Source organism: Echinops telfairi, unplaced genomic scaffold, assembly GCF_000313985.2.
Source record: "Echinops telfairi isolate 266 unplaced genomic scaffold, ASM31398v2 ScPeMD7_70;HRSCAF=299, whole genome shotgun sequence".
NCBI classification, from domain to species: domain Eukaryota; kingdom Metazoa; phylum Chordata; class Mammalia; order Afrosoricida; family Tenrecidae; genus Echinops; species Echinops telfairi.
The window spans coordinates 35,511,465-35,536,277 of NW_022103968.1; the positions used below are offsets into that span (position 1 = coordinate 35,511,465).

Here is a 24,813-nt window from a genome sequence, read left to right on the forward strand (position 1 = left end):
TCCCCAATATTTCTTATCTATAGAAACAAGTGAATCATAAAAAAGCATATGTATTGCTTGTATTGGGAAGGTTTTCAAGTGAAATATTTACCTTGGCCAGAAGATTGTCTTTAAAATTACTCAACTCACTATCACAGTTATGTCTACAACAAAAATATAAGCTAAAGGATAAAACATTACTATTTTAATAATTTTGTAATCATTTTATTAGGGGCTCATACGACTCTTATCACAATCCATACATATATCAATTGTGTAAAGCACATTTGTACATTAATTGCCCTCATCATTCTCAAAACATTTGCTCTCTACCTAAGCCCCTGGCATCAGCTAATTTTTCCCCCTCCCTCCCCGCTTCCCCTCCCTCATGAGCCCTTGATAATTTATAAATTATTATTTTGTCATATCTTGCCCTGTCCGATGTCTCCCTTCACCCACTTTTCTGTTGTCTGTCCCCCAGGGAGGAGGTCACATGTAGATCCTTGTAATCAGTTCCCCCTTTCCAACCCACCCTCCCTCTACCCTCCCAGTATTGTCACTCACACCACTGGTCCTGAAGGGATCATCTGTGCTGGATTCCCTGTGTTTCCAGTTCCTATCTGTACCAGTGTACATCCTCTGGTCTAGCCGAATTTGTAAGGTAGAATTGGGATCATGATAGTGGGGGGAAGGGTGGGGGAGGAAGCATTTAGGAACTAGAGGAAAGTTGTATGTTTCATCGTTGTTACACTGCACCCTAACTGGTTCCTCTCCTCCCAGCAACCCTTCCTTAAGGGGATGTCCAGTTGCCTACAGATGGACTTTAGGTCTCCACTCCGCACTTTACCTCATTCACATTGATATGATTTTTTGTTCTCAGATGCCTAATAACTGATCCCTTCAGCACCTCGTGATCATGCAGGCTGGTGTGCTTCTTCCATGTGGGTTTTGTTGCTTCTGAGCTAGATGGCCCCTTGTTTATCTTCAAGCCTTTAAGACTCCAGATGCTATATCTTTTGATAGCCGGGCTCCAGCTTTCTTCACCACATTTTCTTATGCACCCACTTTGTCTTCAGCAATTGTGTCAGGAAAGTGAGCATCATGGAATGCCAGTTTAATAGAACAAAGTATTCTTGCATTGAGGGAGTACTTGAGTGGAGGCCCAATGTCCATCTGCTACCTTAATACTAAATCTATACATATATGCACATAATCTATTTCTGCATTCTCATATTTAAGTATATTTACCTATGGACATGCCTTTATTTAGACCTCTATAAATGCCCTTTGCCTCCTAGCTCTTTCCTCTATTTCCTTTCACTTTCCTCTTGTCCCCCTATCATGTTCAGCCGTCACTTGGGTTTCAGTAATTCCTCTTGGTTGCATTACCCTTGGTCATGCATGCCCTACCAGGCCTCCTCTACCATCCTCACCCCGTTTTGGATCACTTGTTGTTCCCTTGTCCCTGGGAAAATTTACTAAGGTAAAACTAGCCATTTTACAGCATATCATTTAATACTAGTAAATACGTTTTCACCACCTCAAAAGAAAGCTTGATATTCATTAAGCAGTCGCTCCTACTCTGACCTCCACTACCTCTTGGCAATCTACTCTCTGCCTCAATAGATTCACCGCATTCTGAATGCAGGCAATCCCCACATTTTTTACAAAAGACCTACTTTAGTACCTGTTTTCACCAAGAGTGAAAAGCCAAACTAGGCTTCAGTGTTTTGCATCTAGTGGTTAAAGGGGTCCTGCACAACCTTTAACCTGTGAGTGGTGTCTCCGAGCTCTTCGCCAGAAGTCAGGATCTCAGAATCAAGCTGTCACAGTTTTGAAGCGTGCCTGCGTACAGTGTATGTTAGTGTTAGTTGGAGTTTTAAATGTTCTTTGGTAAGATATGGTAGGTCTTTCGATTTGTGAACACTCAAAACTTTTCCCCATAATAGTGGTAGTTGCTTCTCTGCTTTCCACCATTTTGGCTTACAGAAGGTTTCAAAAGAACTCTCTACTTTCACATAGTGGGGACCATCTGTATTCTTTTTTTTTTAATTAAAATATCATTTTATTGGGGTGCTCTTACAGCTTTTATGACAATCCATACATCAATTTTATCAAGCATATTTTTACATATGTTGCCATCATTTTCTAGACATTTACTTTCTGTTGAGCCCTTGGTATCAGCTCTTCTCCCCCCACCCCATGACTTCTTGTTAAATTATTATTATTTTCATATCTTACACTGGCCGCTATCTCCCTTCTCCCATGGTTTCTGTTCATCCCCCTGGAGGGGGGGGGGATCTGTATACTTATAAATGAAATCACACAATGATTTTTTGTATGCCTGGCTTCTTTCACTTAGGATATTTTTTAGCTTCATCCACATTGTAGCATGTGTCAATACTTCTTTTTTTGGACATGCAATTGTGTGTAAATACCACAGTTTATCCATTCATCCACTGACAGACATTTGGGTTGTTTCCACCTGCTAGCTATTATGAATACTACTGCTACAACATGTGTATGTGTTTGAGCACTTTCCAATTATTTGGGGGGTTATATATGTGGGTGGAATGGCTAGACCACCTGGTAACTCTGAAAATGCCACTGTTTTCTACATGGGTACCATTTTACATTCTCACTAGCAATGTACAAGGGTCCAAATCTCTCCCATGTTTTCAACATCTGTTGGCTTCCATTTTTCTAATAGACATTAAATCAAGTAGAGGTGAAATATCTTACTGGTATTTTAAAATTTCCCTAATGACCAATGATAGCATCTTCCATGTGTTTGGGGGACATTTGTCTATCTTCTTTAGTGAAGGACTTAAATATTAGTTTCTTAGGAAATATATGATTTTCAAATCTTTATTATGCTCTGTAGGTTGTCTTTTCAATTAATGTCTTTTCATACACAAAAGTTTTTAAATTTTTGATGTTAATTTGCCGGGTTTTCCTTCTATTCCACGTTTTTAGAGAATTAATTGCCAAATTCAAGGTCATGGAGATTTACCCATTTCCTTCTAATTATTTTCTTGTAGGGTACACTTAGGTCATGAATCTATGTTGAATTGTTACATAAGCTATCACGTAGATATTCAGTTGCGTCAGCACCGTTGTTGAAAGTCCTACTCTCTGCTGGCCCTCCATTAGATTGTTGCAGCAACCACATCAGTGATTGATTGTTACAGGTTACTTTTCACAATGGGTTTATTGCTATACTCCCTACAGCATTGGTCTGCATCTAGCCTATGGCAGCACCACCCTGCTTTATTGTACTTTGTAATAAGATTGACCACGGTGGTTCAGTGGTATAATGGTTACCTTCTACGCAGAAGACTCCGGTTTGGTTCTGCCAAATGCACCTCGTGCACAGACACCTGTGTTGCTGAACAGGCTTCAGTGAAGCTACCACCGTAAGACTAGAAAGAAAGGCCTGGTGACCTACTTCCGCATATCCGTCAATGAAATCTGATGGAGACCAGTGGTCCGGTTTCATTGGACATGGGGTCAAGAGTCAAGGACCAACCAAACTGCAACTAACAACACACTTTATATAGTAAGTTTTGAAACTGGGAAATGTCAATTTTGATTTTTTAAAACTACTTTGTTTACATAAGGCCCCTTAAAAAGTCCTTATGAATTTGAAAGCCAACTTTTCCACTTGAAACATACACAGTACACAGGCTCTTGGGATGCTGACAGGGCCCCACACGGCTGGAAAGCTCAGGATCTTGAGGTCTTGACTGCAATGGGCCTTCTAAATTCCCCAGGACACCTGGACACTTTTGGATGCCATCATTTCTCTAAGAAATTATTTCCCTATGCTCCCCTCCCCTACAGCCTTTTTGTGCTATTGTTTGCCTCAAGGGTAATAGTTTACCTCAGGTGGGAGTGGGTTGTTCCTAGTGTTTTCAAGGAAGAATGCTCCCTGCTTGGAACACCAAGGGAGTTCCAAGTTCGAGGAAACAAAGGTAAATGTGCCTGTAGTCAGTCCTTCGTGTCCCTCCCGGTCAGGCTAGAACAGACAAACCCAATTCTTTCAGTACATTCTGCTCCTTCTGGATCCAGGGTCTTTGAATGCAGTCAATTATTACGGCCCTTCTAGCCATAATCCATTTTGTGGTACTGTACATTCCAGCAGAGCTCTAGGCCTAGAGGTATAATCCCATTTTGGAGGAGGTGCTGTTTCAAGATTAAAGTGAAATATATTGAGCCCCTACCTTGGAGAGTGTGACTCATGTCCCCACCTTTTGTTTCCTTGGGGGTGGTATGGTCTGCTGAGAGGCAAAACCACACCTCCACTTAAGAATAATCCATCTCAGCAGCTGGAATCAGAACCATCCCAAGACCTTAACGAAAGGACAGCTAGTGGCGCACGTTGATGATCTCTGTCAGAAGTGGCAGAGGCACCAGAAGCGGCAGCATGGCAACTGTGGGACGGAGCAAGGGGGACAGGCTGAGACGCTGAGAAAGAGCAGAGGAGCAGAGCCCCAAGTAAGAGACTGTGAGGCGGAGCAGCAGGCTGGCTTATCGGCCCAGAGGCAGAAGCCAAGGGACCATGTGGCTAAGAGAGGGTGAGGACCAGAAACAGAACCAAGGACTCTTTTCTATTTACTAATTCTGACCCGTTAACTGCCCTAATAGACCTCCTTAAACACAAGTATTGTCTGTGGGTGGTGTGTGACCAGTGCAATCAATTATTGAATGCAGAATGGCAGGAGCATGCTGTGGCAGGAACAGTTGGCACCAGAGTAGGTAAAGAATGGAGGTATGTCTGACCTCTGCCTCGTGGCGACAGAGAAGCCAGGGTCAGATATGGCCCCTATGCCGGTTTTCGTTTCACACCAGGAACGTTGGCTACTGTCATCCATACTGGCATTGAGCTGGAGAGAGGGGTGAAGCAAGGGAAAGAAAAACACAGAACTTTCCTATAATTCTTCAAAATGGTTCAACATTCACTCGGTGCTTGTTAACCTTTGATTGCTTTCAAGGTCTCACAGATTTGATCTTGACAGTTTTTGTGTGATGTTTATGTGTTCTGTGGAGGGATGGGCCCCTGGAGTTATTTACACCGTTTCTTCCAATTACCACTCTTGGTTATTTTTTCAGTGACATACATTGCATGTGAACATTAGTAGAACTAACTTAAGGATCTAGGTGATAAATCCCTCATTAATGGTTTTATATTTGCTTCTGCCCAGCAGTCAGAGTAGTTACATTCATATGCCCTTGAACAAAGGAAGGAAGATGATTTGAAACTAGACTGTAGACCCTGGGAGAACTGGACCAATTCTGTGCTTTTAACCAGTCCTTCCTCTTTGATGACACCTGCATACAAGTTTACTTTAGAAATTTTAACACATTTAACTTGATGCTATACATGTGTCCATTGCCAGATAAGAAAGTATGGAAAAGGCAACTTAATGTTTATTAATCATAGATTTATTGAGGGTAGTTTACTTTGTCAGGCATTATTCATAGCTTGGAGGGCACTGGTGGTTCCATGATAGGATTCTTGCTTCCCATCAGGGAGCCGCAGGGCCAATGCTCAGCCGACGCACTTCATGCATAGCCACCCCCCATCTGTTTAGTGGAGTCTTGAATGTGGCTGCGAGGCTTAACAGGTTGCACTGGAACCCCTTGATTAAGATGCACTAGGAAGAATGACCTACTGGTGTATTTCTGTAAATCAGCCAATGAAAACCTTTGGATCGAGTTGATACCCAATCCATTGTTGCTTTACACGTGGGGTCATCGGGGCCACTTAGCAGTAATATCCATAGCTTATGCTAACATCTGATTCTATGATAATATTTCATCGATTACTTTACTTAAAATATTTACTATTTAAAAAATCAATACTTCTGCAAAGATAATTAAGATCCGCAAAGTATCATACTGTCTAAAATCCTCTAGTAGGGTTTAGCTTTTTCTCTTAGCTACCTTAATCATGTCTCTAAATGTATATGGTAAACTCCATATGGGCACAACATTCATTTTTCCTCTTAATGAAGAATGAATTCATCTTCCTTTTAAGTACTATGGCTGTTTATGCTTAAGCATATCAACTTCCAGAAATGTGGCTGCCAGACCAAAAATATCAGGGCCATAGAAATATAGGTTAAGATTTCAAAAGAGAAAAATATGCATATACATATTTTATTATACACAAGCATAGAACAAAAACTTTATCAAGCAAATAAAAGAATATAAATGGAAATCGTAATTATTCATTTTTAAAAGGCCTTAAATGATTATGACCTTCCCCCCAAAGATATAGGCCACATAGCCATTGGTCAGGGTTCTGGTAGTGCTCCCACATTCTAGAGCAGGGAAGTGTTTTGTTTTGCTTTTCGTAATGTCTGTGAAGTTTGTTGAGGGAATGGGTTAGGCTTCAAAAGGAAATGATATGCTTTCACATATAGGAAGATGCAAGTGAAAAATGTTTGGCAGGAGCACACGTCCAGGGAATGCCTGTTGTTGGCGGTGATGTGAGTGATACCCACTAAGAAGCTTGGAGGTAAAATTCTGGCTGTCTTTCAATAAGAACACGTGTTTCTTTAAAAATGGTTTGGTGACTAAACGGAAGAGTGGGCTGATGAGAAAGCAGGACAACACGGTTTGGCAAACGACGCGGGCACACACGACATAACTCACTCACGACCAGGAAAGAAAGGTGGCCTTTCCAAGGCCAAGAGTCAGTGATAGTTCCCTAAGAAGTTCACGTTTAGAACAGTGCAGCTCCTACATATCTGTTTAATAATTAGCAAGAAAAATACATTTTCATTTGTTAAGAAAGGGCTGTTTTATAGCAAAGAGCTAGAAATGTACATCCATCCAATGCAAATCCTAACCCAAATCCAACTTAATGCATAGTCAACTACAAGGATGAAACAGGTAGACACATTAATTTCAATTCAATTTACAGTATTGCCTTGAGATCTTCTATTCCTGCTTTAAATATATACATCAGGAGCAAGTTCTGGAGTTTACAGGCCTTTTCTTTAAAAATAAAACAATCTTCAAGTTAACTACAGATTTATCTGAGCACGCAGAGGCAATCTGCTCCTTGTAACCGATTGCTCTGTAGCTTCTTCCACTTTCGACCGCTCCACTGGGTTAACACCTCGGTTTTCTTTGTCTTTTCCATGTGGCTTTTTATGCTGTAGATTTAAGGGGAGAAATCAAGTCAATATAAAGTAACATTTGGTACACATTAGCAGATACACATACACGTTTTCAAAGTTTTCCAAGTTATGAACAAGAAATTCAAGTGTGGAAAACTTAAGAAAGGGCTCAACGCAAGGTTGAGCCGACAATGTATTTGAAAGTAGAGATGAATGCCTTCTTTAATATTTAACACCAATGGAAGGAGCGAGGTCAGAGAAATATTAATTTTCTGCATTGTTTTCTAAGGCATGATTACTCTGGAGTAGTGGTTTGCAACAGGAAGTGAGCTTGCCCTCCAGGTAATGTCTGGAGATACTTTAGGTTGTTGTAACCAGGAGGTGCTACATGCTTCTCATAGTAGACAACAGGGATACCACTAAACATTGTAAAATGCATAGGATAGCTGCCCCCCCCCCCCATGACAAAGAATTACCTATCTCAAAAAATGCCAGTGGTACCACCTTGAGAAAGCCTGCTTTAAGGGAACAAAGATAATCATGCAAACAGGACAATTCTATTTTAAGCAGAAAAGCTGGTATTTGGGCTACCTGAAGACACTTTTATTTATGTTTTTAAAAAATGAATCTTATTTCATGCTTTTCATTTTGAAGTTGTATTTCATTAGAATCCCATTTGGCCATATAGAGCTTTATAAGACTGGTGATGTCAGTGCTGTGGGTAGGGAAAACGTTACTCCACAGATATTGTTTAGGTTCATATCCTCAAAACAGAGGAAATAGATGCTGTGTCCATTAGTGCCATGCTCCCAGCAGTGTTCAAAGAAGGCAGATCATAGGACCTAATTGCCTAGGATCAGAGTAGGCAGAAAATTCAGGAAACACGAGGTAACAGTTCAAAGGGAAGAGTTTTAGCTGCAGAAGGGAGATAAATAGAATAGCAAAAGGATGCCAGATGAAAGTGGAGATTTAAGTCAAATTTTGCTTGCATTTACCCAATCGAAAACTCTTTACTAATATCTTATTTATTGTAAGTCATTTAAAAAGAAAAGTTAACAAGCTATCCTCAAGGAGTGAAACTTCGTTGTCGTTCCACCAGATTACTTACTACCTTTCTCCTAAAAAGACAATGACTGACTGAGGCAGACGCGGAAAGACTGCAATGGCACGATGAGGTACCTGAAAGAAGGGAACCCCGCCGCGTGAGGAACAGTCCACACCAGCATCGACAGATGGCTCTTGACCCCCAGGTTCTTCGTCAACGGTCGGAGTGTGCCCCAGGACTGTTTGCCCTTCATCCAAAGGCTAAAAGAAAAGGCCGGGTGAGTGGCTACGTCCAAAGGTTTAAAAATCAGCACAAAAGGCAGTTTTCCTGTTTGAATACCCCACAATGCCCATTATTAAACTTCAACAGAATCAGCAATAAGTCTATAAAACTCGCTTCAATATTCTCTAAGATTTCCATATATAGACATGCGTATAGAGTAAAATGATAAAGGTAGCAATCTCAGAATAATGAGATTATGGTTTGTTACTCTCTTCTGTTACTTTCTTTACCCATAACTTTATATTATCAATATTATAGTTAAGAGCACTGATTATGAACCTTTATTGTCTAGGTTCTAATTCCAACTCAATCTTTATGATCTGAGAAAATTAATTCTTAGTTCCTTCTTTGGTGAAATGAGGATGGTACTAATATACACCTCATGGGGCTATTAATGGAAGAATTCATTGAGTTCATGTACATGGTAACTTGCTGAGCACAATGCTGGCACCCTAAGAACACGATACACATTGGCTATTGCTATGTATTAGTGTAATCACTTAAAAACGGCAGGATCAAAATACATAGTTTAAGGGCCAGAAAACTACTGCTACTGAGAGGCAGGTAGGATCGAAGGGCAGAAACTGAAATTCTTCAAGTGAACCCGATCGTACCAGGAGCTGAAGAGAAGAGTCTGAGGCGACGAGGTCTGCATTTTACCTGGCTGGCGGCTTCTCTGTCGTGTGCTGAGCAGTCCAGCATCAAGAGCGCAGGTTGCTTGGTTTTTAACTGATCGATGAGCAGCTCGCGCGGTTCCGTTCTCACCAGGGTTGAAGGGTATAAATAATTCTTCCTCTGTGGCGTCAGACCTTTTGTGGACATTATAAAATTGGGGGGGGGGGGGGGATTGAAATTGGGGCTATAAATGTCCTCTTCCTTTCTAAGTGGTGCTAGGAAGATGGTTGGTTTTTTTAAAATTTCCTCTCAATATCTTCAGGAATGTTTGTGAAATTTTATTTAATTATAATACTTAAAGTTCTGAAGGAAAATACTACCGATATTGCCTAACACTTCATTAAAATCATTTGGGTTTTCCAATTTTTCTATATTTGAGATGATTACAGTGAGGTGAATTCCCACAAAGCAATTGGCAAGGTTTGGGGTTTGGGAACATCTGCCACATAAGAAAGTTTAACAATTCTATTTCCGTATTAAAGTACCTGTTGGGATATCCTGCTTAAGATCCTGTTGCAGAAAGCAGTTAAGCTTAGTCAAACCCATCCTTATGGTTTCATTAAGCTTTAGACTTTGTGACATCAGCTTCTCTTCATCACTGGTTATCTGGTCAAGGAAAGTGTTGCGCTGGTTCTCATTAGCTGCCTTATAGCCACTTAATTTTTCAGTAATCTCTGAACTTGAAGCTTTGCAACCTTGGTTTACAACCTGCAAATGATACAAATGATACGATAAGTTCATTATTAAAATTAGAGTTGCCAGCACTTTATTCAACATGTCCTTTTCCCTTACCCTTACCCTGAAATTCTCTATAAAGTTTTTTGTTAAACATAAAAGTGAGAGAATATTACAATTAATTTCTTTGTATTACATCAATACATAGGGTATAGATGAAATCAGATTGGCCATTCTTCCTCCTCCTACTCAAGATTATTTTGAAGGTAATCTGCATCACTTCATCAACTTACTTCAGCACATACTGCTGAGAGACCGGGCTTTTAAAATTTAAATAACCACAAGCCAAGATCACTATCTGACCACAGCCATCCCAATTGTTTTCCACAGTTGGCTTGAGTCAGAATTCATCATTAGGTCTGGTTGTTATGTCTTAAGGGCTAACGGTTTTAATTTATTATCCAAATCAGGGCATTTTTGATAGTAAAAAGGGCCATTTTTAATAATTACTTCCAAGGAAGCAGGTTTAAGTAAAGACTGCCCAGAGCAAACTAGGTCCTCTTAGTCTGAAATCGTTTTGACCTATAAGTCACTCACTCTTCCTTATTGCTCCCCCTTGGGAAAAATATTTTGTTGCTGAAGAAACCAGATCTTTCGCTCTCTTGATTCTCTCAAACTCTGGAGAGATTGGTGAACTGCAGATCCATGAAGTATCTTCCTATATCCATCACGCTTGTCCTCTCTGTTGTCCATACACTAGTTGGATCCAGAGACTTAATATCTGGCTCAGGCTCAGTTTTTTGGCAAAAATACATCACTGGAAATGATGGCTATTTCTTTCACATTGTGATTATTGGTGAGTACAGGTGTGGCCTGCCTAGTGATTATAAAGTTCTCCACTAGCTGTTGATCAAATGGTTTCAGTACTCATTAATTTTTCATTAGGAGTTACAAATGGTAAAGTTCTATCGTTATTCAGCATTTTATTAGGTTGGATTCTTCTATGAAATATTTTCCCTCAGATTTTCCTATTGTATGAAATATTTTTCCTCATATTTTCCTATGCGAAACCAAGACAGATATTTTTTTCTGAAAAGGCATATGGCTGCTCTATTTTTCCTACTTTCCAGAACAATGCAGTTTCCCAAGTATGCTCCAAAGGAGACCCATGAGTTTTAACATATTTGATGTGTGCCCAGAAAAGACCTCCACCTCCCGTGCTCCCCCCAAGAAAAAAAAAAATCCACTGTCATTGAGTCAGTTCTGACTCATAGCAATCCTATGAGAGAGTAGAAGTAAATCTTTACCAGAAAAAAAAATCTCATCTTTCTCTTGCAGAATAGTAGGTGGATTTGAACTGCTAACCTTTGTGGTTGGCAGTCCAGCAAGGAACCCACTACACCACCAGGGTTCCTCAGGAAAGGAGCTCAGGAGAGACCAGTTCCTGGCAAAGGACATCATGTTTTGTACAGTAGGCGGTCAGTGAAAAAGAGGAAGACCCTGCATGAGACAGAGCGACACGGCGGCTACAACAGCATGGTCAAACATAACAATTGTGACGGTGATGCAGGAACGGGCAGTGTTTCACTCTGTTGTACACAGAACTGCTCTACGTTGGAACTGACTAGATGGCACCTAACAAAACAATCTGTCATCATCACTATTCTTTGATTTTCAAGTGATACCATCATACCTTCAAGATGGCTCCAAAGTCAATCTGATACAACAATAAACCACACCAACTCCATTGCCATTAACCACTCCCAGAGTGGTTAGTGGGTTCCTATAACAGCTCAAGGTATAATCCACTCCACAGCCAGAGCTCCAGAACTGTCTAACGCAGTGGTTCTTAACCTTCCTCATGCCGCAGCCCTTTAATACAGTTCCTCATGTTGCAGTGACTACTCAACCATAAAATTATTTTCGTTGCTACTTCATCACTGTCATTTTGCTACTGTTATGAATTGGGCGACTCCTGTGAAAGGGTTGTTAGACTTTCAAGGGGGTCGCGACCCACAGGTTGAGTACGGCTGGTCTAAATGGTTCCTTACTTTCTGGTATGACAAGTCAAGATGTCTAGGCTCATCTTATACATTTCCTACCTCATGCCTGAAATGAGCCATTCCCCTAGGAGCCCTGCTTCATTTTAGTGAAAATAGATTAAATAGCCTAAAATATTTAATTCTTTGTACTAATTCATGAGAATGTTAACAAAATCCTTGTATTGCACCAAAAGCAAAATTAAGCCACAAAAAGGGTCCTGGCAAGTGTTAAGTCCAAGTAAGCCCACAAACCTATCAAGCATCCTTTTCAGAATCCTAAATACTAAAGCAATAAGCTTGAATATACTGGGAGAAAACTATAAGGCATATGTAATTAAAAAGTATTGTATATCAAAAGATATACAAGGCTTTCTTCCCTGAGGAAATTAACAAGTCAAAAACCACGGGACAGAAAACAGGCAAATGTTAAATTAACTTATAGAATTAGAATAAATATACCACGGTATAGGAGATAAGACCCTGTATAACCATACCAAGTATAATACTTAAAAGTTTTTGTCATTTATTATATTTTAAAAGATAGTATATTTTAAACCAGTTTTCAGCCAGACATACTTAATTTTTTGTTTATCCCTGACATCCCAACGTAGGTTCCAGCTACGGATCTTACCTCCAGTAAGTCCTGAAGTTCTTCTTGCCTCCTAGTTAAGCAAGATCCCCAGTGCTCAGAAAAACAAAGTGTGCTTGTGTTCAGAGCCTCGCATCTTTGTTCAGTCTCCTGAGATAGTAGTTCAAGGTTGCTCTTGAGTTTATCATATTGTTTCACAGACTCTTCAACCAACTTTGAACCTTCTTGGTTCAAATGTTTGAGTTCTTGCAACAAGCCATCAGAATCAGCACAAAATTTTGTACTGTGAGAAGTTGTCCTACTGATCATATCCTTAGATTTCCTATAAAACAAAAAAAATGATATTATTGAAATGGGAAACCGAGATTCAAAGGATACAGTGAACCCTCGCCACTTCGCGCTTCGACTTCCGCGGCTTCACTCTATCGCGGTTTTTGCGTAACAGCGCATGCTCTGTCATTACTGCCACTGATTGGCTCATACTGTACACGCTTGATGCCCTAAATAATATAATAAATAATAAATGATAATTGTAACGTCCAAAATGTTTTACTATATTTTCCCTTTTTCGTTTAATAAATTGGGTAATACGAGTGTAATGGTGACTAAAGGGTGTTTTTTCATGTCCTCTATGCTCTAACTACGAAAATATTTGATTTACAAATAAGGAATCCTACTTCGCGGAATTTCATTTGTCACGGTAGGGTCTAGAACCGATTAACCGCGATAAACCGATAATCGAGGGTTCACTGTATATCCCTTTCCTAAGGCCCCACAGCTCTTTCAGTGGCAGCTCTGAACGCAAGTGTCTTGGCTCCAGAGCCCAGGCTTGCAGTCTTCAACACTGAGACTACGTCACACCTGCCTTTAAGTGAACTTTGAAAATGTCACCTTTTCTCATATCTTTCCCAGCCATTCTCAAGGTGTGATGCATTTCTTTGTACCTCTTATATTTAATGCCACAGTTATTTAAATGAAATTTGTCTACTTGTTTTATTCTCCTTACAAAGTTAAATAATTTAAAGGCAAAGACCACAGCTTAGTCACTTCTGCATCTCCTATAGTGCTCATTCCACCAGTGGACTGTGGTTGTATCATTAACACTTCAGGTCACAGGTCCCCGAGGGGCTCCACCTGTTCAGAATTTTCAATTCTGCTTCCTATTCCCTTAGGCAAGGCCTTGCACCCCTCTCTTTCCCATAGATGTGGCAGGTCCTCAGAATTTATTAGCTAGCCATCCACAATGCACAGGCTCCTAAAGAACCCGTATTCGAGAGGGGAGAATATGTGCAAAATTATGGTGGCATCCAGCAAGTGTGCATGGGAGCATGCCTTTTTACTCGGGCATCTCGGGTGTGGTTAGTCATAGTCATGAGCATATTACCAAACTCATCGGCTTTCACATCACGGTGTTTCAGAGGATCAATCCAAAGCAATCTATTACCACAAACCGACATATCTTTCCAATTTTATTAGTTTAAAGTAAGGAGAGGGAATTAGTCTTTAAAATGTAAGCCTATGCACTTTGTCTGACGTATCCTGGACATGCTGTCAAGAGACCAGTCCCTGGAAAAGGACATCAGACTTGATAGAGGACCAGCAACAAAGAAGCAAGCTCCCGTTGCAATGGATTAATGCCACGGCTACACGAATGGGCTCAAACATAACAACAACTGTGCGGATGGCATTCACCCTTCTCTTGTACACAGGGTGGTTATGAGTCGGAACCAACTTGACAGTGCTTTCACAACCTACCTATGAACACACACACTCTTTAGTAGCTTTTAGTGGCAATGTCTAACTAGCCCCCAAAATGTAGTACTCCACCACCACCAGCCCTATGAAAGGTTGCCCTTGTGATCCACAAAATGAGGTTGGCATCTACTTCTCAGAACAAAACATAAACAGTTTCTGTAAAAAAGAGGCAGGGTTCTTAATGCCTAGGCTTATTAAAATTGAATACTTATAAAATACACCTAGGGTAAAATTCCTAATTATCTCTGGCCATCTTTTAAAAACATCACAAAGTACTTTGGAGATGGGGTGAGGGTTTCCAAATTACATTATGGGATGACTACTATGCTTGGGGACATTTGAGCACTTCGTTCTACAAACTCATCTTTTAAATCATATCTTGTCTTGATAGATAGGAAAATACTAGTTATCTCTAGTATTCATTAAGAGAATCTCTAAGAATTACTTTGAGGTGCTACTGATAGTAAAAAAATCACAGGTACTAAGGGGACTGAGCTTAGAACTCGACACCTATTGTAATGGTGTCAACCTCAGGCCATTCTGCCTCCTTGAGCACAGAGGCTGCTCACTGTAAGTCGGCTGTTTAAACCTATCAACAGCTCCACGGGGTCAAGATAAGACTGTATGTTCCTGTAAAGAGTCACAATCTCAGACTGCTGTGAGTCAGAATCAATTCCATGGCAGTGAGAGGTACATTTGGGTGTTACTGGCTCCTCGTAGGTAGGTGAAGAACAACGCAGTTACGCGCAGGGCCGTCCCCACAACAAAGGATTATCCACCCCAAAGGCAAGGTTCAGAAGCCTTACTCTTGACCAATAATCTCCAAAGAGCTGAGACAAAACAGAACCCTTCTGCTTGCCTCTCCTGTCTAAAAGTAGGAAACCTCACTGAAAATGGTCTAAATTGTCTTATACAAAGTGTAAGCGATAATGTTAATCTCCCTCTTGACAGACCTGCCAAAATATTGTTGCCTAGCATATGACTCCCCAATTTTTACCCGTATCAAAATCACCTGGATGGTTTGTTAGACCACACCCCAGAGCTCAGGGCGGGTTTCCACGTGTCCAGTAATGCTAATGAGGCTGGCCTCGATACTCTATGCCACAACTACCAACTAAAACCCTAACATGTTATTAGGTTCTGAAAATAGTCATTAAAATCACAATGATGAAGGGTCCCAAACATTCGCAGTTTCCACCAGAATGACTTGAGTTGGCTTCCTTCCTTGGATGTCTGAGGGACCCCAGACTTTAGAATGATTTGGGGGGTGGGGATCATTACTCAGGCATTTAGTCACAGCATTTATTGGGAAGTAGCTGCTATATTAAGGAACCTTTGACAACCAAAAACACACTTTTCTCCCCAGACTGCAGAGAAAGAGGAATTTGAACATCAGCAGAAAGAGCTGGAGAAAGCCTGCAGCCCCACCATCACCAGGCTGTACCAGAGTGCCGGAGGCATGCCTGGAGGGATGCCGGGAGGCTTCCCTGGCGGTGGAGCTCCTCCATCTGGTGGTGCTTCATCTGGACCCACCATTGAAGAGGTTGATTAAGCGAGTAATGAGAATAGAAACCACATTGTTCCACATTTAAAAATTGAAGGACCCAAATTTGTAGCACTGACCCAGCAGTAAAGAGTTAAAGCTGTTATACTAAGTTTCTGAGCATTCTCAATACTTGAACATACAGTATGCATAGGGATAAGACGTCAAGTCAACATTGCACTTTATTAGTACTGTTACTGTAAGTGGAAAATGCAATGCCTTGAAAATAAAGCTGTATTTAAATTGGCAGAAAAAGTCATTAAAAAAGAAATAAGCATAACCATTCAACTTTTCAGGCCTTTACCTCTGAGTCTGTACTTCACTGGACAATTCCTTACATTGTCTCTCCAAAGGCATTACTTTACCCAACAACAAAATCCAAATGGCAATTCTCAAGTAGTAAATCAGTAAAAGACACAATAGAGATGAAAGCCAGCCAACATGACCAACTTCTAATCTAATTTAAAAGCATGTTTGTCACCTATTGAAATGTTTATTCCCCTTTAGATTTGGAGGAATAGGGAAAAAGTAAATGTATTGATGGGAAAACAATTTTATTAAAGTGTATGAAAAATATATGAAAAGCCACCCCAGTAAAATTATCAAGGAATCTAGAACAACAGGAACTATATTTTAACAGGCTAATTGGCACTGCCCCAAAAGAAAGTACTCCAATTATAGAAACCAATGCAAGCTAAGACAAATGTTCCTAGAATGAAGAAAATACACCTGCTGACAGAGACTTCTCAATTAGTATATGTTCTGTATGGTACCAACTAGTCTTCTTTAAAGTCGATATTCTTGCTGGGTTTATCTGCAACCAGTGCTGAGTTAGAAATGCGAGAGCACACTGTTTAACATACAAGAACCTAGTTCTTCCCGGAGAGTGTTTTAGATTACCCTATTGTTTTCTTTAGAAAGAGCTCCCCAGTACATTCTTCCCCTAAGGACTTACTAAACCAACTAATTAAAATGGAAAAAGCTAAAATGAATGAACACTAAAAGTTAACAATGAATTTATCGGCATAGGGCAAGAGCTAAATAAGGTACTGTCTCACACACTCAAACATTGTGTGGGAAAACAAAAGGGACACATGTTGACAAAGAAAAACCCCATTGGGCCTATAAAGCATTCAAAGTTGGCCCCAAGTCTCCAAGGCCCCAGAGTGATTCCTGGTCTGTGGTATTCACACATCTTTTCCCAGGAGTATATCAAACACAGACCTATGTATTGTTACCGTGATGGAATTTTGCAAATGCAACTAAAGTCCCAAATCAGCTGGTCTTAAAATATGAAGCTTACCCAGGTGAGCTCGGCTTAATCACATAAGCCCTTTAAAGGTAAAGAGGAAGTCAGAGATTTAAAGCTCAAAAAGGATTCAGTACACTGCTACTGGCTTGACGTTGGGGGAAGCCAAGTGACAAGAAATGTGGGTGCCCTCTAGGAGCTGAAGAGTGGCCTTTACTGAAGCCAGCAAGGAAGTGAGGCCCTCAGCTCTGCAATGACAAGTAAATTCTGACAAGAACCGTGGGCTTGGGGACCGATTTCTGCTTAGAGAAAACTGGTGAGAACAGAACCCAAGTCCAGCTGACACCTAGATTTCAGCCTTCTGAGGCCGGCCAGAGAACCCAGGGTTCTGACCTGCAAAATTGCAAGGTAATAGAAACTAATACAAGCAGTCATCCTTAACTTCAGCTACATATTAAAACCACCTGGAGAGTTTTTAAAAGCTATTTCAATGTCCAATCACATTTCAGACCAATTATATCAGAACTTGAAACACAAATAATTTCTAGGTGCAAATGTAAGGACTTCTGCTCTAAGACTAGTTAGGTCTAATGCCATATGAATAGCAGGTGTAACTGGATTTTAGGAATCTAACTAACTTCACAGAATCCTAACCAAAGCATCCCACTAATTCATCATGTAAATCAGGTGTATAAGCGTGGGCCTCAGAGCACTAACAGTACCATCACCTGGCAACTTGTTAGACATGTAATCTCTCAGGCCTCGACTTACTGAATTAGAAAGGAAGGCTGGCAGGGCCAAACAATTTTAAATCTCCTCAAGTGACTGCACTACATACTGAAGTGTGAAAACTTCATGAGCTCACGAGCCAGGGTATCTTCTCATAAAGCTGCCAAGGCAGTTTCTAATGTGTAAAATCAGTTTCTAATTAGGAGGACCACTGAAATAAAACCTATCTTTTACTTTTACTAGAGGACAGAGTCTCGTCCCTAAACGGCATAGTCATTCTATTATTAAGCAGTTTTACCTTGCCATAACATGAAAGAAATCATAAACATTACAAATGTTATACAGAAAATCATTATAAAGCTTTCTAATAAACGAAAATATGACATATTATCTTATAGCACATGTAGTATACTGTATCATACACTTGATATAAGGCTAGTATACATTAAAATGTGTTGATTTCCTTTTCTCAATAAGTTTCCCTAGAATAACATGCACAGTTGTCTTACCAGATCAGAGTTAAAAAAGGAAATAAAGTGCTTGAAGTTACCGTATGTTGCCACTAGATGGTATATCACATGAACCAAACAAACGAGTAAGCAAAGGTACAGTAAGCCAATGTTCACCAACATCTTAAGAGGGAAACATTCAAGATAAATACAGTAAAATGAAAACCTTAGACATCATCAATATAATATAAATCTCTCCTCTTCAGATACTCACAACCAACAGGGAAGAGAAAACTTATTAATAAGTTGTCATGACAATAAATGCCAAAGGCACTGTCTTTTTTTTTCTTTTCTCTTTTTTGTTTTTTTAAACATTTTATTAGGGGCTCATACAACTGTTATCGCAATCCATACACACATCAATTGTGTAAAGCGCATTTGTACATCATTCTCAAAACATTTTCTCTCCACTTAAACCCCGACATTAGGTCCTCATTTTTCCCCTCCCTCCCCGCTCCCCCCTCCCTCATGAGCCCTTGATAGTTTATAAATTGGTATTTTGTCATATCTTGCCCTGCCCGACGTCTCCCTTCACCCACTTTTCGGTTGTCTGTCCCCCAGGGAGGAGGAGGTCACATATAGTTCCTTGTAATCGGTTCCCTCTTTCCTACCCACTCTCCCTTTACCCTCCCTGTTTCGCCACTCACACCACTGGTCCTGTAGGGCTCATCCGCCCTGGATTCCCTGTATTTTCAGTTCCTATCTGTACCAGTGTACATCCTCTGGTCCAGCCAGACTTGCAAGGTTAAGTCATGGTAGTGGGAGCAGGGAGGAAACGTTTAGGAATTAGAGGAAAGTTGTATTTCTCATCGTTGTTACATCACACCCTGACTGGCTCATCTCCTCACCGAGACCCCTCTGCAAGGGGATCTCCAGTGGCCTACTAATGGGCTTTGGATCTCCACTCTGCACTCCCCCCATCATTCACTATGGTAAGATTTTTTTGTTCTGATGATGCCTTATACCTGATCCCTTCGACACCTCGTGGTTGCATAGGCTGGTGTGCTTCTTCCATGTGGGCTTTGTTGTTTCTGAGCTTGATGGCCGCTTGACTACCTTCAAGCCTTTAAGACCCCAGATGCTATACTTTTTGATAGCTGGGCACCATCAGCTTTCTTAGCCACATTTGCTTATGCACCCATTTGTCTTCAGTGATCCGTTCGACACCTTGTGATCACACAGGCTGATATGTTGTTCCGGCACTGAGTCTTAAACATCCATGCACATAGTGGGTGAAGGGAGATGTTGGGCAGTGTAAGAGATGACAAAATAATAATAATTTAAAAGTTATCAAGGGTTCAAAAAAATAAAAGTTCATGAGGGAGGAGGAACGGGGAGGGAGAGGGGAAAACGAGGAGCTGATACCAAGGGCGCAAGTAGAAAGCAAATGTTCTGAGAATGATGATGGCAACAAATGTACAAATGTGCTTGACACGATGGATGGATGGATGGATGGATGGATGGATGGATGGATGGATGGATGGATGGATTGTGATAAGAATTTTATACAAGCCCCCAATAAAATGATTAAAAAAAATAAATCCTCGAGATTCCTGGGCCCAAATCCTACGTAATTCAGTGCCCCTGGATCACACTTTGGGAACTGTAAGTGTAGACAGAAAATGTCAGTCATGGTAGACAGTGAAAGTACTTGAAAAGCTGGGAACATATATCATAGTTTTCCTATCACTCCAACTGTCTTCTAGTACCCTTCCACGGCTTTGGAAGGAGCACAGAATGGAACATTCTGTAATGAACAGAAGGAACAACGAAAACAAACAAACAAAAAGCTCACTGTCATCGAGCCAGTTCCAACTCACAGCAACCCTACAGACCCAACAGAAATGCCGGTCAGCAGCCACTGTGGAACTCACTATACACCAGGGCTGCACCAACAGGCTCACTGAAGCACTCAATCTAAGACGCTGACTCAGGCAGCCTGGCACTCTGTTGGGCATGGGGTCACTCCTATGTTGGAACAACCCTGGCACCTAAAAACAACAGGGACTAGAGCAATAGTCCTTAAAAGGAGTAGCACATAATTCCAAATGATGATGACTACAGGCTTTTATTTTGTTATTATATGACTACTTTATCTAGAAACAAGAAATTTAAACATAACGGTACAATAAATTATGGATAATAATACAATGAGTGAGAATTCCAGGACAGTTAGTTGTGCGCATGAAGAACTTGTACATGGATCGAGAGGCAGTCATTAGTTAAATGTGCAGGACATTGTACTGAGTGGAATAAGTCAATCAATCACAAAAGGACAACTATTATAAGAGCATAAGAATACTGTTTTCATATCGAAAGAAGCATTCCTTGATGGTTACCAGGGGTGGGAGAGGAAAGGATAAACCACTAACTAGAAGATAGACACATATTAACTTGGGTAAGAGAGAACCCAATATGTAATAAGAAGGAAGTCAGCAAAAAATGATGAAGGCAAAAGAAGATAAAAGTATAAGAAATAAAAGCAAGAGCTGTAAATATTATTACTTATACAACCTTGCAGTAACAGTAATGTACAGCTGGATGCTTAGGTGGACATGAACCACTGTGGGAAAGAGCATGTGGGACTGTGGGAAGGAGAATGAAGCCCCTCATATAGAAATATTCCACCTATCAACCAAAGAATACACAATCTCCGCTAGCATCCAAGGAACAGTCCCCAGAATACACTATATGTTCAGAGTCATTAAAAAATGAAACTCAGAATTGAGCTGGCACAAAGTATAATCTCTGGTCATAATAGACTCAAACTAGAAATTGATAACGAATCAAGGAAAATTCACAGACAATTGTAAATTAAACAACATATTTCAGAGTAATCCATGAGGGAGAAGTTTCATGAGAAATTGAATTTTTAAAAAGTGAAATGATTGAAAATTAAAATGAACATATCAAAATTGTTGGATGCAGCTAATGTAGTACTGAGACAGGAAATTCATAACATTAAATATTCTCATCACAAAAGAGGCAAAGGCCTGAAATTGATGGGCTCCTACCTTCAGAAAATAGGAAAGGCAAAATTAACTCAAAACAAGCAGAAAGAAATCAATGAAAATAGAAAGAAAGAAAAAATACAGAAAAATCAATGGTGAGACTTTGAAAAGGTCGAGAAAAATTTGTAAACCTTCAGCAAGGCTGATAAGGATAAAAAGAGACTTCACGAATTCCCAATTGTCAGGAAGAACACAGCAGGTATTGCAACCACTAAAAGGGTCACTCAAATAAAACTACCATCAAGTTGACTCCTACTCACCATGACCCTAAAGGACAGAGTATAACTAACTGCCTATAAGGAATCGGAGACTGCCTGTAAGGAATCGGGGACAGGCAGCCTCATCTTTCCCCCTTGGGGTGACTGGTAGGTTTCAACCATTGGACTTGTGGTTAGCAGCTCAGTGCATGACCCGCTGTGCCACCAGAGCTCCTTACCGAAAAGGTAATAAGAGAATATTGCCAATAACTTCATGCACATAAATTCAATAACTTAAACGAAATGGACCAATTTATCAAGCAATATATCCAAATAATTGTTTCAAACACGAACTTATCATTGAATACTAAGCATACAGTATGATTTCAAAACATCTTCCCCAAAGTTCTTGATTAATTATAACAGGGAAAAGACTAATTTTACAGTTGAGAAATCTGGCAGACAATCTTTACCAAATAGTCAAAGTTAAATAAATCATCATCAATAATGTAACAAAGTGGACATCTGCCACTTGATATGATCCACTAAGAATACATGATCACTTTTGTGGAATTCTTGTTCACCACAACAAATCACGAGGGGCAGTTCCAAACTGAGAGACATGCTACTAAATAAATGCCCAACAGTCTTGATAAAAGGCAAGGTTGTGAAAGACAACTGTTCCAGATTCAGAGAGACGTGGCAATTAAGTGCAGTATGTGGTCAGGTTATGTATGACTATAACCTTGGTTTAGTGTACACACACACTAAGATATTTAGGAGAAAGGGAACATCATGTCTGTAAACTACTCTCTGGCTAGTTCTGAAAAAAATATACATGAGAGTAAGTAAGAAACTGTTGCTACAAAACCACAGAAACATTTAGTAAACAAAAATATCAAATCTGAAGCGATTTCTCAACATATACTCCCCATCCATGCCTACTGATGGCAGTGTTTCCATCTCTCCAAACCTTCTCTAGAAAATTCTGTGCTCTTAGATTTATGCCAGGTAAAACAGCAATTTTGGCATCCTCCAAGGACTCAAATCATGTTCCTTTTCAACATTTTTTCAGTGTAGGGAATACAAAGGAGGCGGAGGGGCACGAGCAGGGTTGTAAGGTGGCCAATACAAATAGGACAGCCTTCCCGATGCTAGAAAAGCGGGCACGCTGCTGTCACGATGCTGGGGAGATAGTCACTTGGCACAACTTCCCGGCCCTTTCCCACCAGTGCGGCTGTCAGTTTTCTTAAAACTTCTTCCTAATAAGCTCCTATGATTGTCCATGTGTCCTTCGAGAAAATCCCTCCAATGTTAATAACCATAACTTTCTGAGCTGACCCCTCAGGCGTGAATCTAACTGGCCAGGCAGCTCCCTTCTGAAGCTACTGTTTGATTAAGACCCTTTTCAAGGAGCCCGAGCGGGAGGAAGACAGTGGTGTTCCTGAGAGAACTTGTCTGCAGCTATCCACTGCTCACAGGAACATGCTCAGACACGCTTTCTTTGGAATAAGCCCATGCAAGTGTGAACTTTGAAACCTAGTGCAGTATTTCTTTACTTACCCTCATCTACAGGAGAGCAAGAATGTCAAACAAAGTATTTGGGTGAAAGTATACAGAAATCATATTTACCATTTGAAACGCTTTAGTCTGAAATAAATGCAGACTTACATAAAAGTTAAAGAAGAGATAAAATCAGCTTACTGTTTTGTGTTTTCTTGGACGCGGCTGAGTGGTTTCTGGATGTTGTCACACTTGTCCTCCAGAGAACAGAATCTTTCCGCCCAGAGATTGATTAACTGACAAAGCTCCTGTAAGAAAGTGGCAAGGAGGGGAAGAGAGTGAAAATGATGACATTTCAACTGTTTTTGTACACATAACTGATAATATTAAGTATGCTCCAAAAGGTTAGAATTACACAAATTCCTGACAAGAGTTTTAGCGTCACTTCTCTCGCATGGAGAAAAGCAGCAGAGTGTTAAAAGGAGTTCTAATGTATATACTAGTACTACACAGTATACACTATATACTAGTATATCACATGCTACTAGTATATAGTATATATAATTAAAATTACAGGGCCTTTTAAAAGTGACTAGCAAAGTATTAATGACAAATTACAGTAAGTATACCTTAAAATCAGTCAAGCATACTATGCTGTCACTTTGTGTTTGAGAAACATTGGCAGATACATAAACTTGCTTAAGTGATTACACTATTAGAAGGGACAAATAATGTTGATAAGCTAAAGGTCAAGCAGTCAAAAAATCATATGAATTGTTAGATCAAAAATGTTTTACAGAACCTAGTTTGATCAGATTATAAATCTGAATAGTCATTTGTCATATTTAACATCATTAAAAACCCGCTCCAAGACACACAAAACATGTCAGGAAGGGACTTGCGTTGCAAAATGGCAAAGTCACGATCAAGACCAAAGAGCTGACAATGTGTGGAGCAGCTGGTTCAATACACGGTGAGCTGGCCAGTCTCTGAATGTGTCAGCTGCCCCTACGCATCCAGCAGTTGGCTTATGAATGAGAGCTGTCCGTATTTCACTAGTCTCAAACGCGAGGGACATTCAGCTATATTATTATGTTTAACTGCCTATAAGTTAAATGTGTTTACAGCTATACAAAACTGTTTTGTTATAGTTAACTTCACTTCCTTAAAGTGAGGGAAATAACCAATTATGATGGGATACTTTCAGGCCAGAAGTTTTTTATTCTATTTTTAAATGGTTGTCTGGTCATTACGAGCATATATCAAGAAAGCTATTTATAAAAATGCTAAACGCTAGACTTTACTCAAGACAGGTATAAAGGAAATACCCTGTGCGGAGGTATGAAAAATCACTACAATTTCAAATTTCTCCAAATTGACCAGAAACATCGGAAAGAGCCACTCAAAACTAATGTTTTTCATGCAGTACAAAGAACTGCCAGTTGTTTAATGTTCTCAGGCCTCAATTTCATTAGAAAATGGGCTGAGTAACCGAACTATATTTACATTGATGAGAGGAATAAACACATAGTGAGATGCTCAATAAATGTTATATTTTTACTAATTTCTGGTGCTATCTAAAAAATTGGGGTTTTCTCAATTAGGAAAAGCAATAGCGTTAGATCTTATTTTAAAGGTGCTTGAATTCTTACTGAAAAGCTTGGATGTGTTTCACCCTCTCTTCATAAGAAACACGAGTATGAATTCGCTTGCCTTCACTTTCCAAAGAGAAAGCACTCTTGACCTAACGCAGCAGATCATGTTAACAGTTTACTGACCAGAGTTCTGTCATGCAGTGACACAAACCCAGGGACAAGGGAACAACAAGCGATCCAAATTGGTGGGGAGGTGGGTGTGGGAGACCTGGTAGGGCAGGATCAAGGGGAACGTAACAAAGAGG

General features: G+C 40.2%; 1 protein-coding gene across 1 annotated transcript in view; it reads right to left on the reverse strand.

Annotated features, from left to right (window-relative positions):
- Nucleotides 1–6,718: 6,718 nt before the first annotated feature.
- KIF11 (kinesin family member 11) overlaps nt 6,719–24,813 on the reverse strand; it is a 47,105-nt gene continuing 29,010 nt past the window's right edge. The window contains exons 17-22 of the mRNA XM_004701072.2: nt 23,115–23,221; nt 12,460–12,739; nt 9,597–9,819; nt 9,097–9,245; nt 8,289–8,414; nt 6,719–7,145 (exon numbers count right to left, since the gene is read on the reverse strand). Coding sequence (XP_004701129.1) covers nt 7,014–7,145; nt 8,289–8,414; nt 9,097–9,245; nt 9,597–9,819; nt 12,460–12,739; nt 23,115–23,221 — 1,017 coding nt within the window. The 3' untranslated portion in view covers nt 6,719–7,013. The remainder of the gene's footprint in view (nt 7,146–8,288; nt 8,415–9,096; nt 9,246–9,596; nt 9,820–12,459; nt 12,740–23,114; nt 23,222–24,813) is intronic.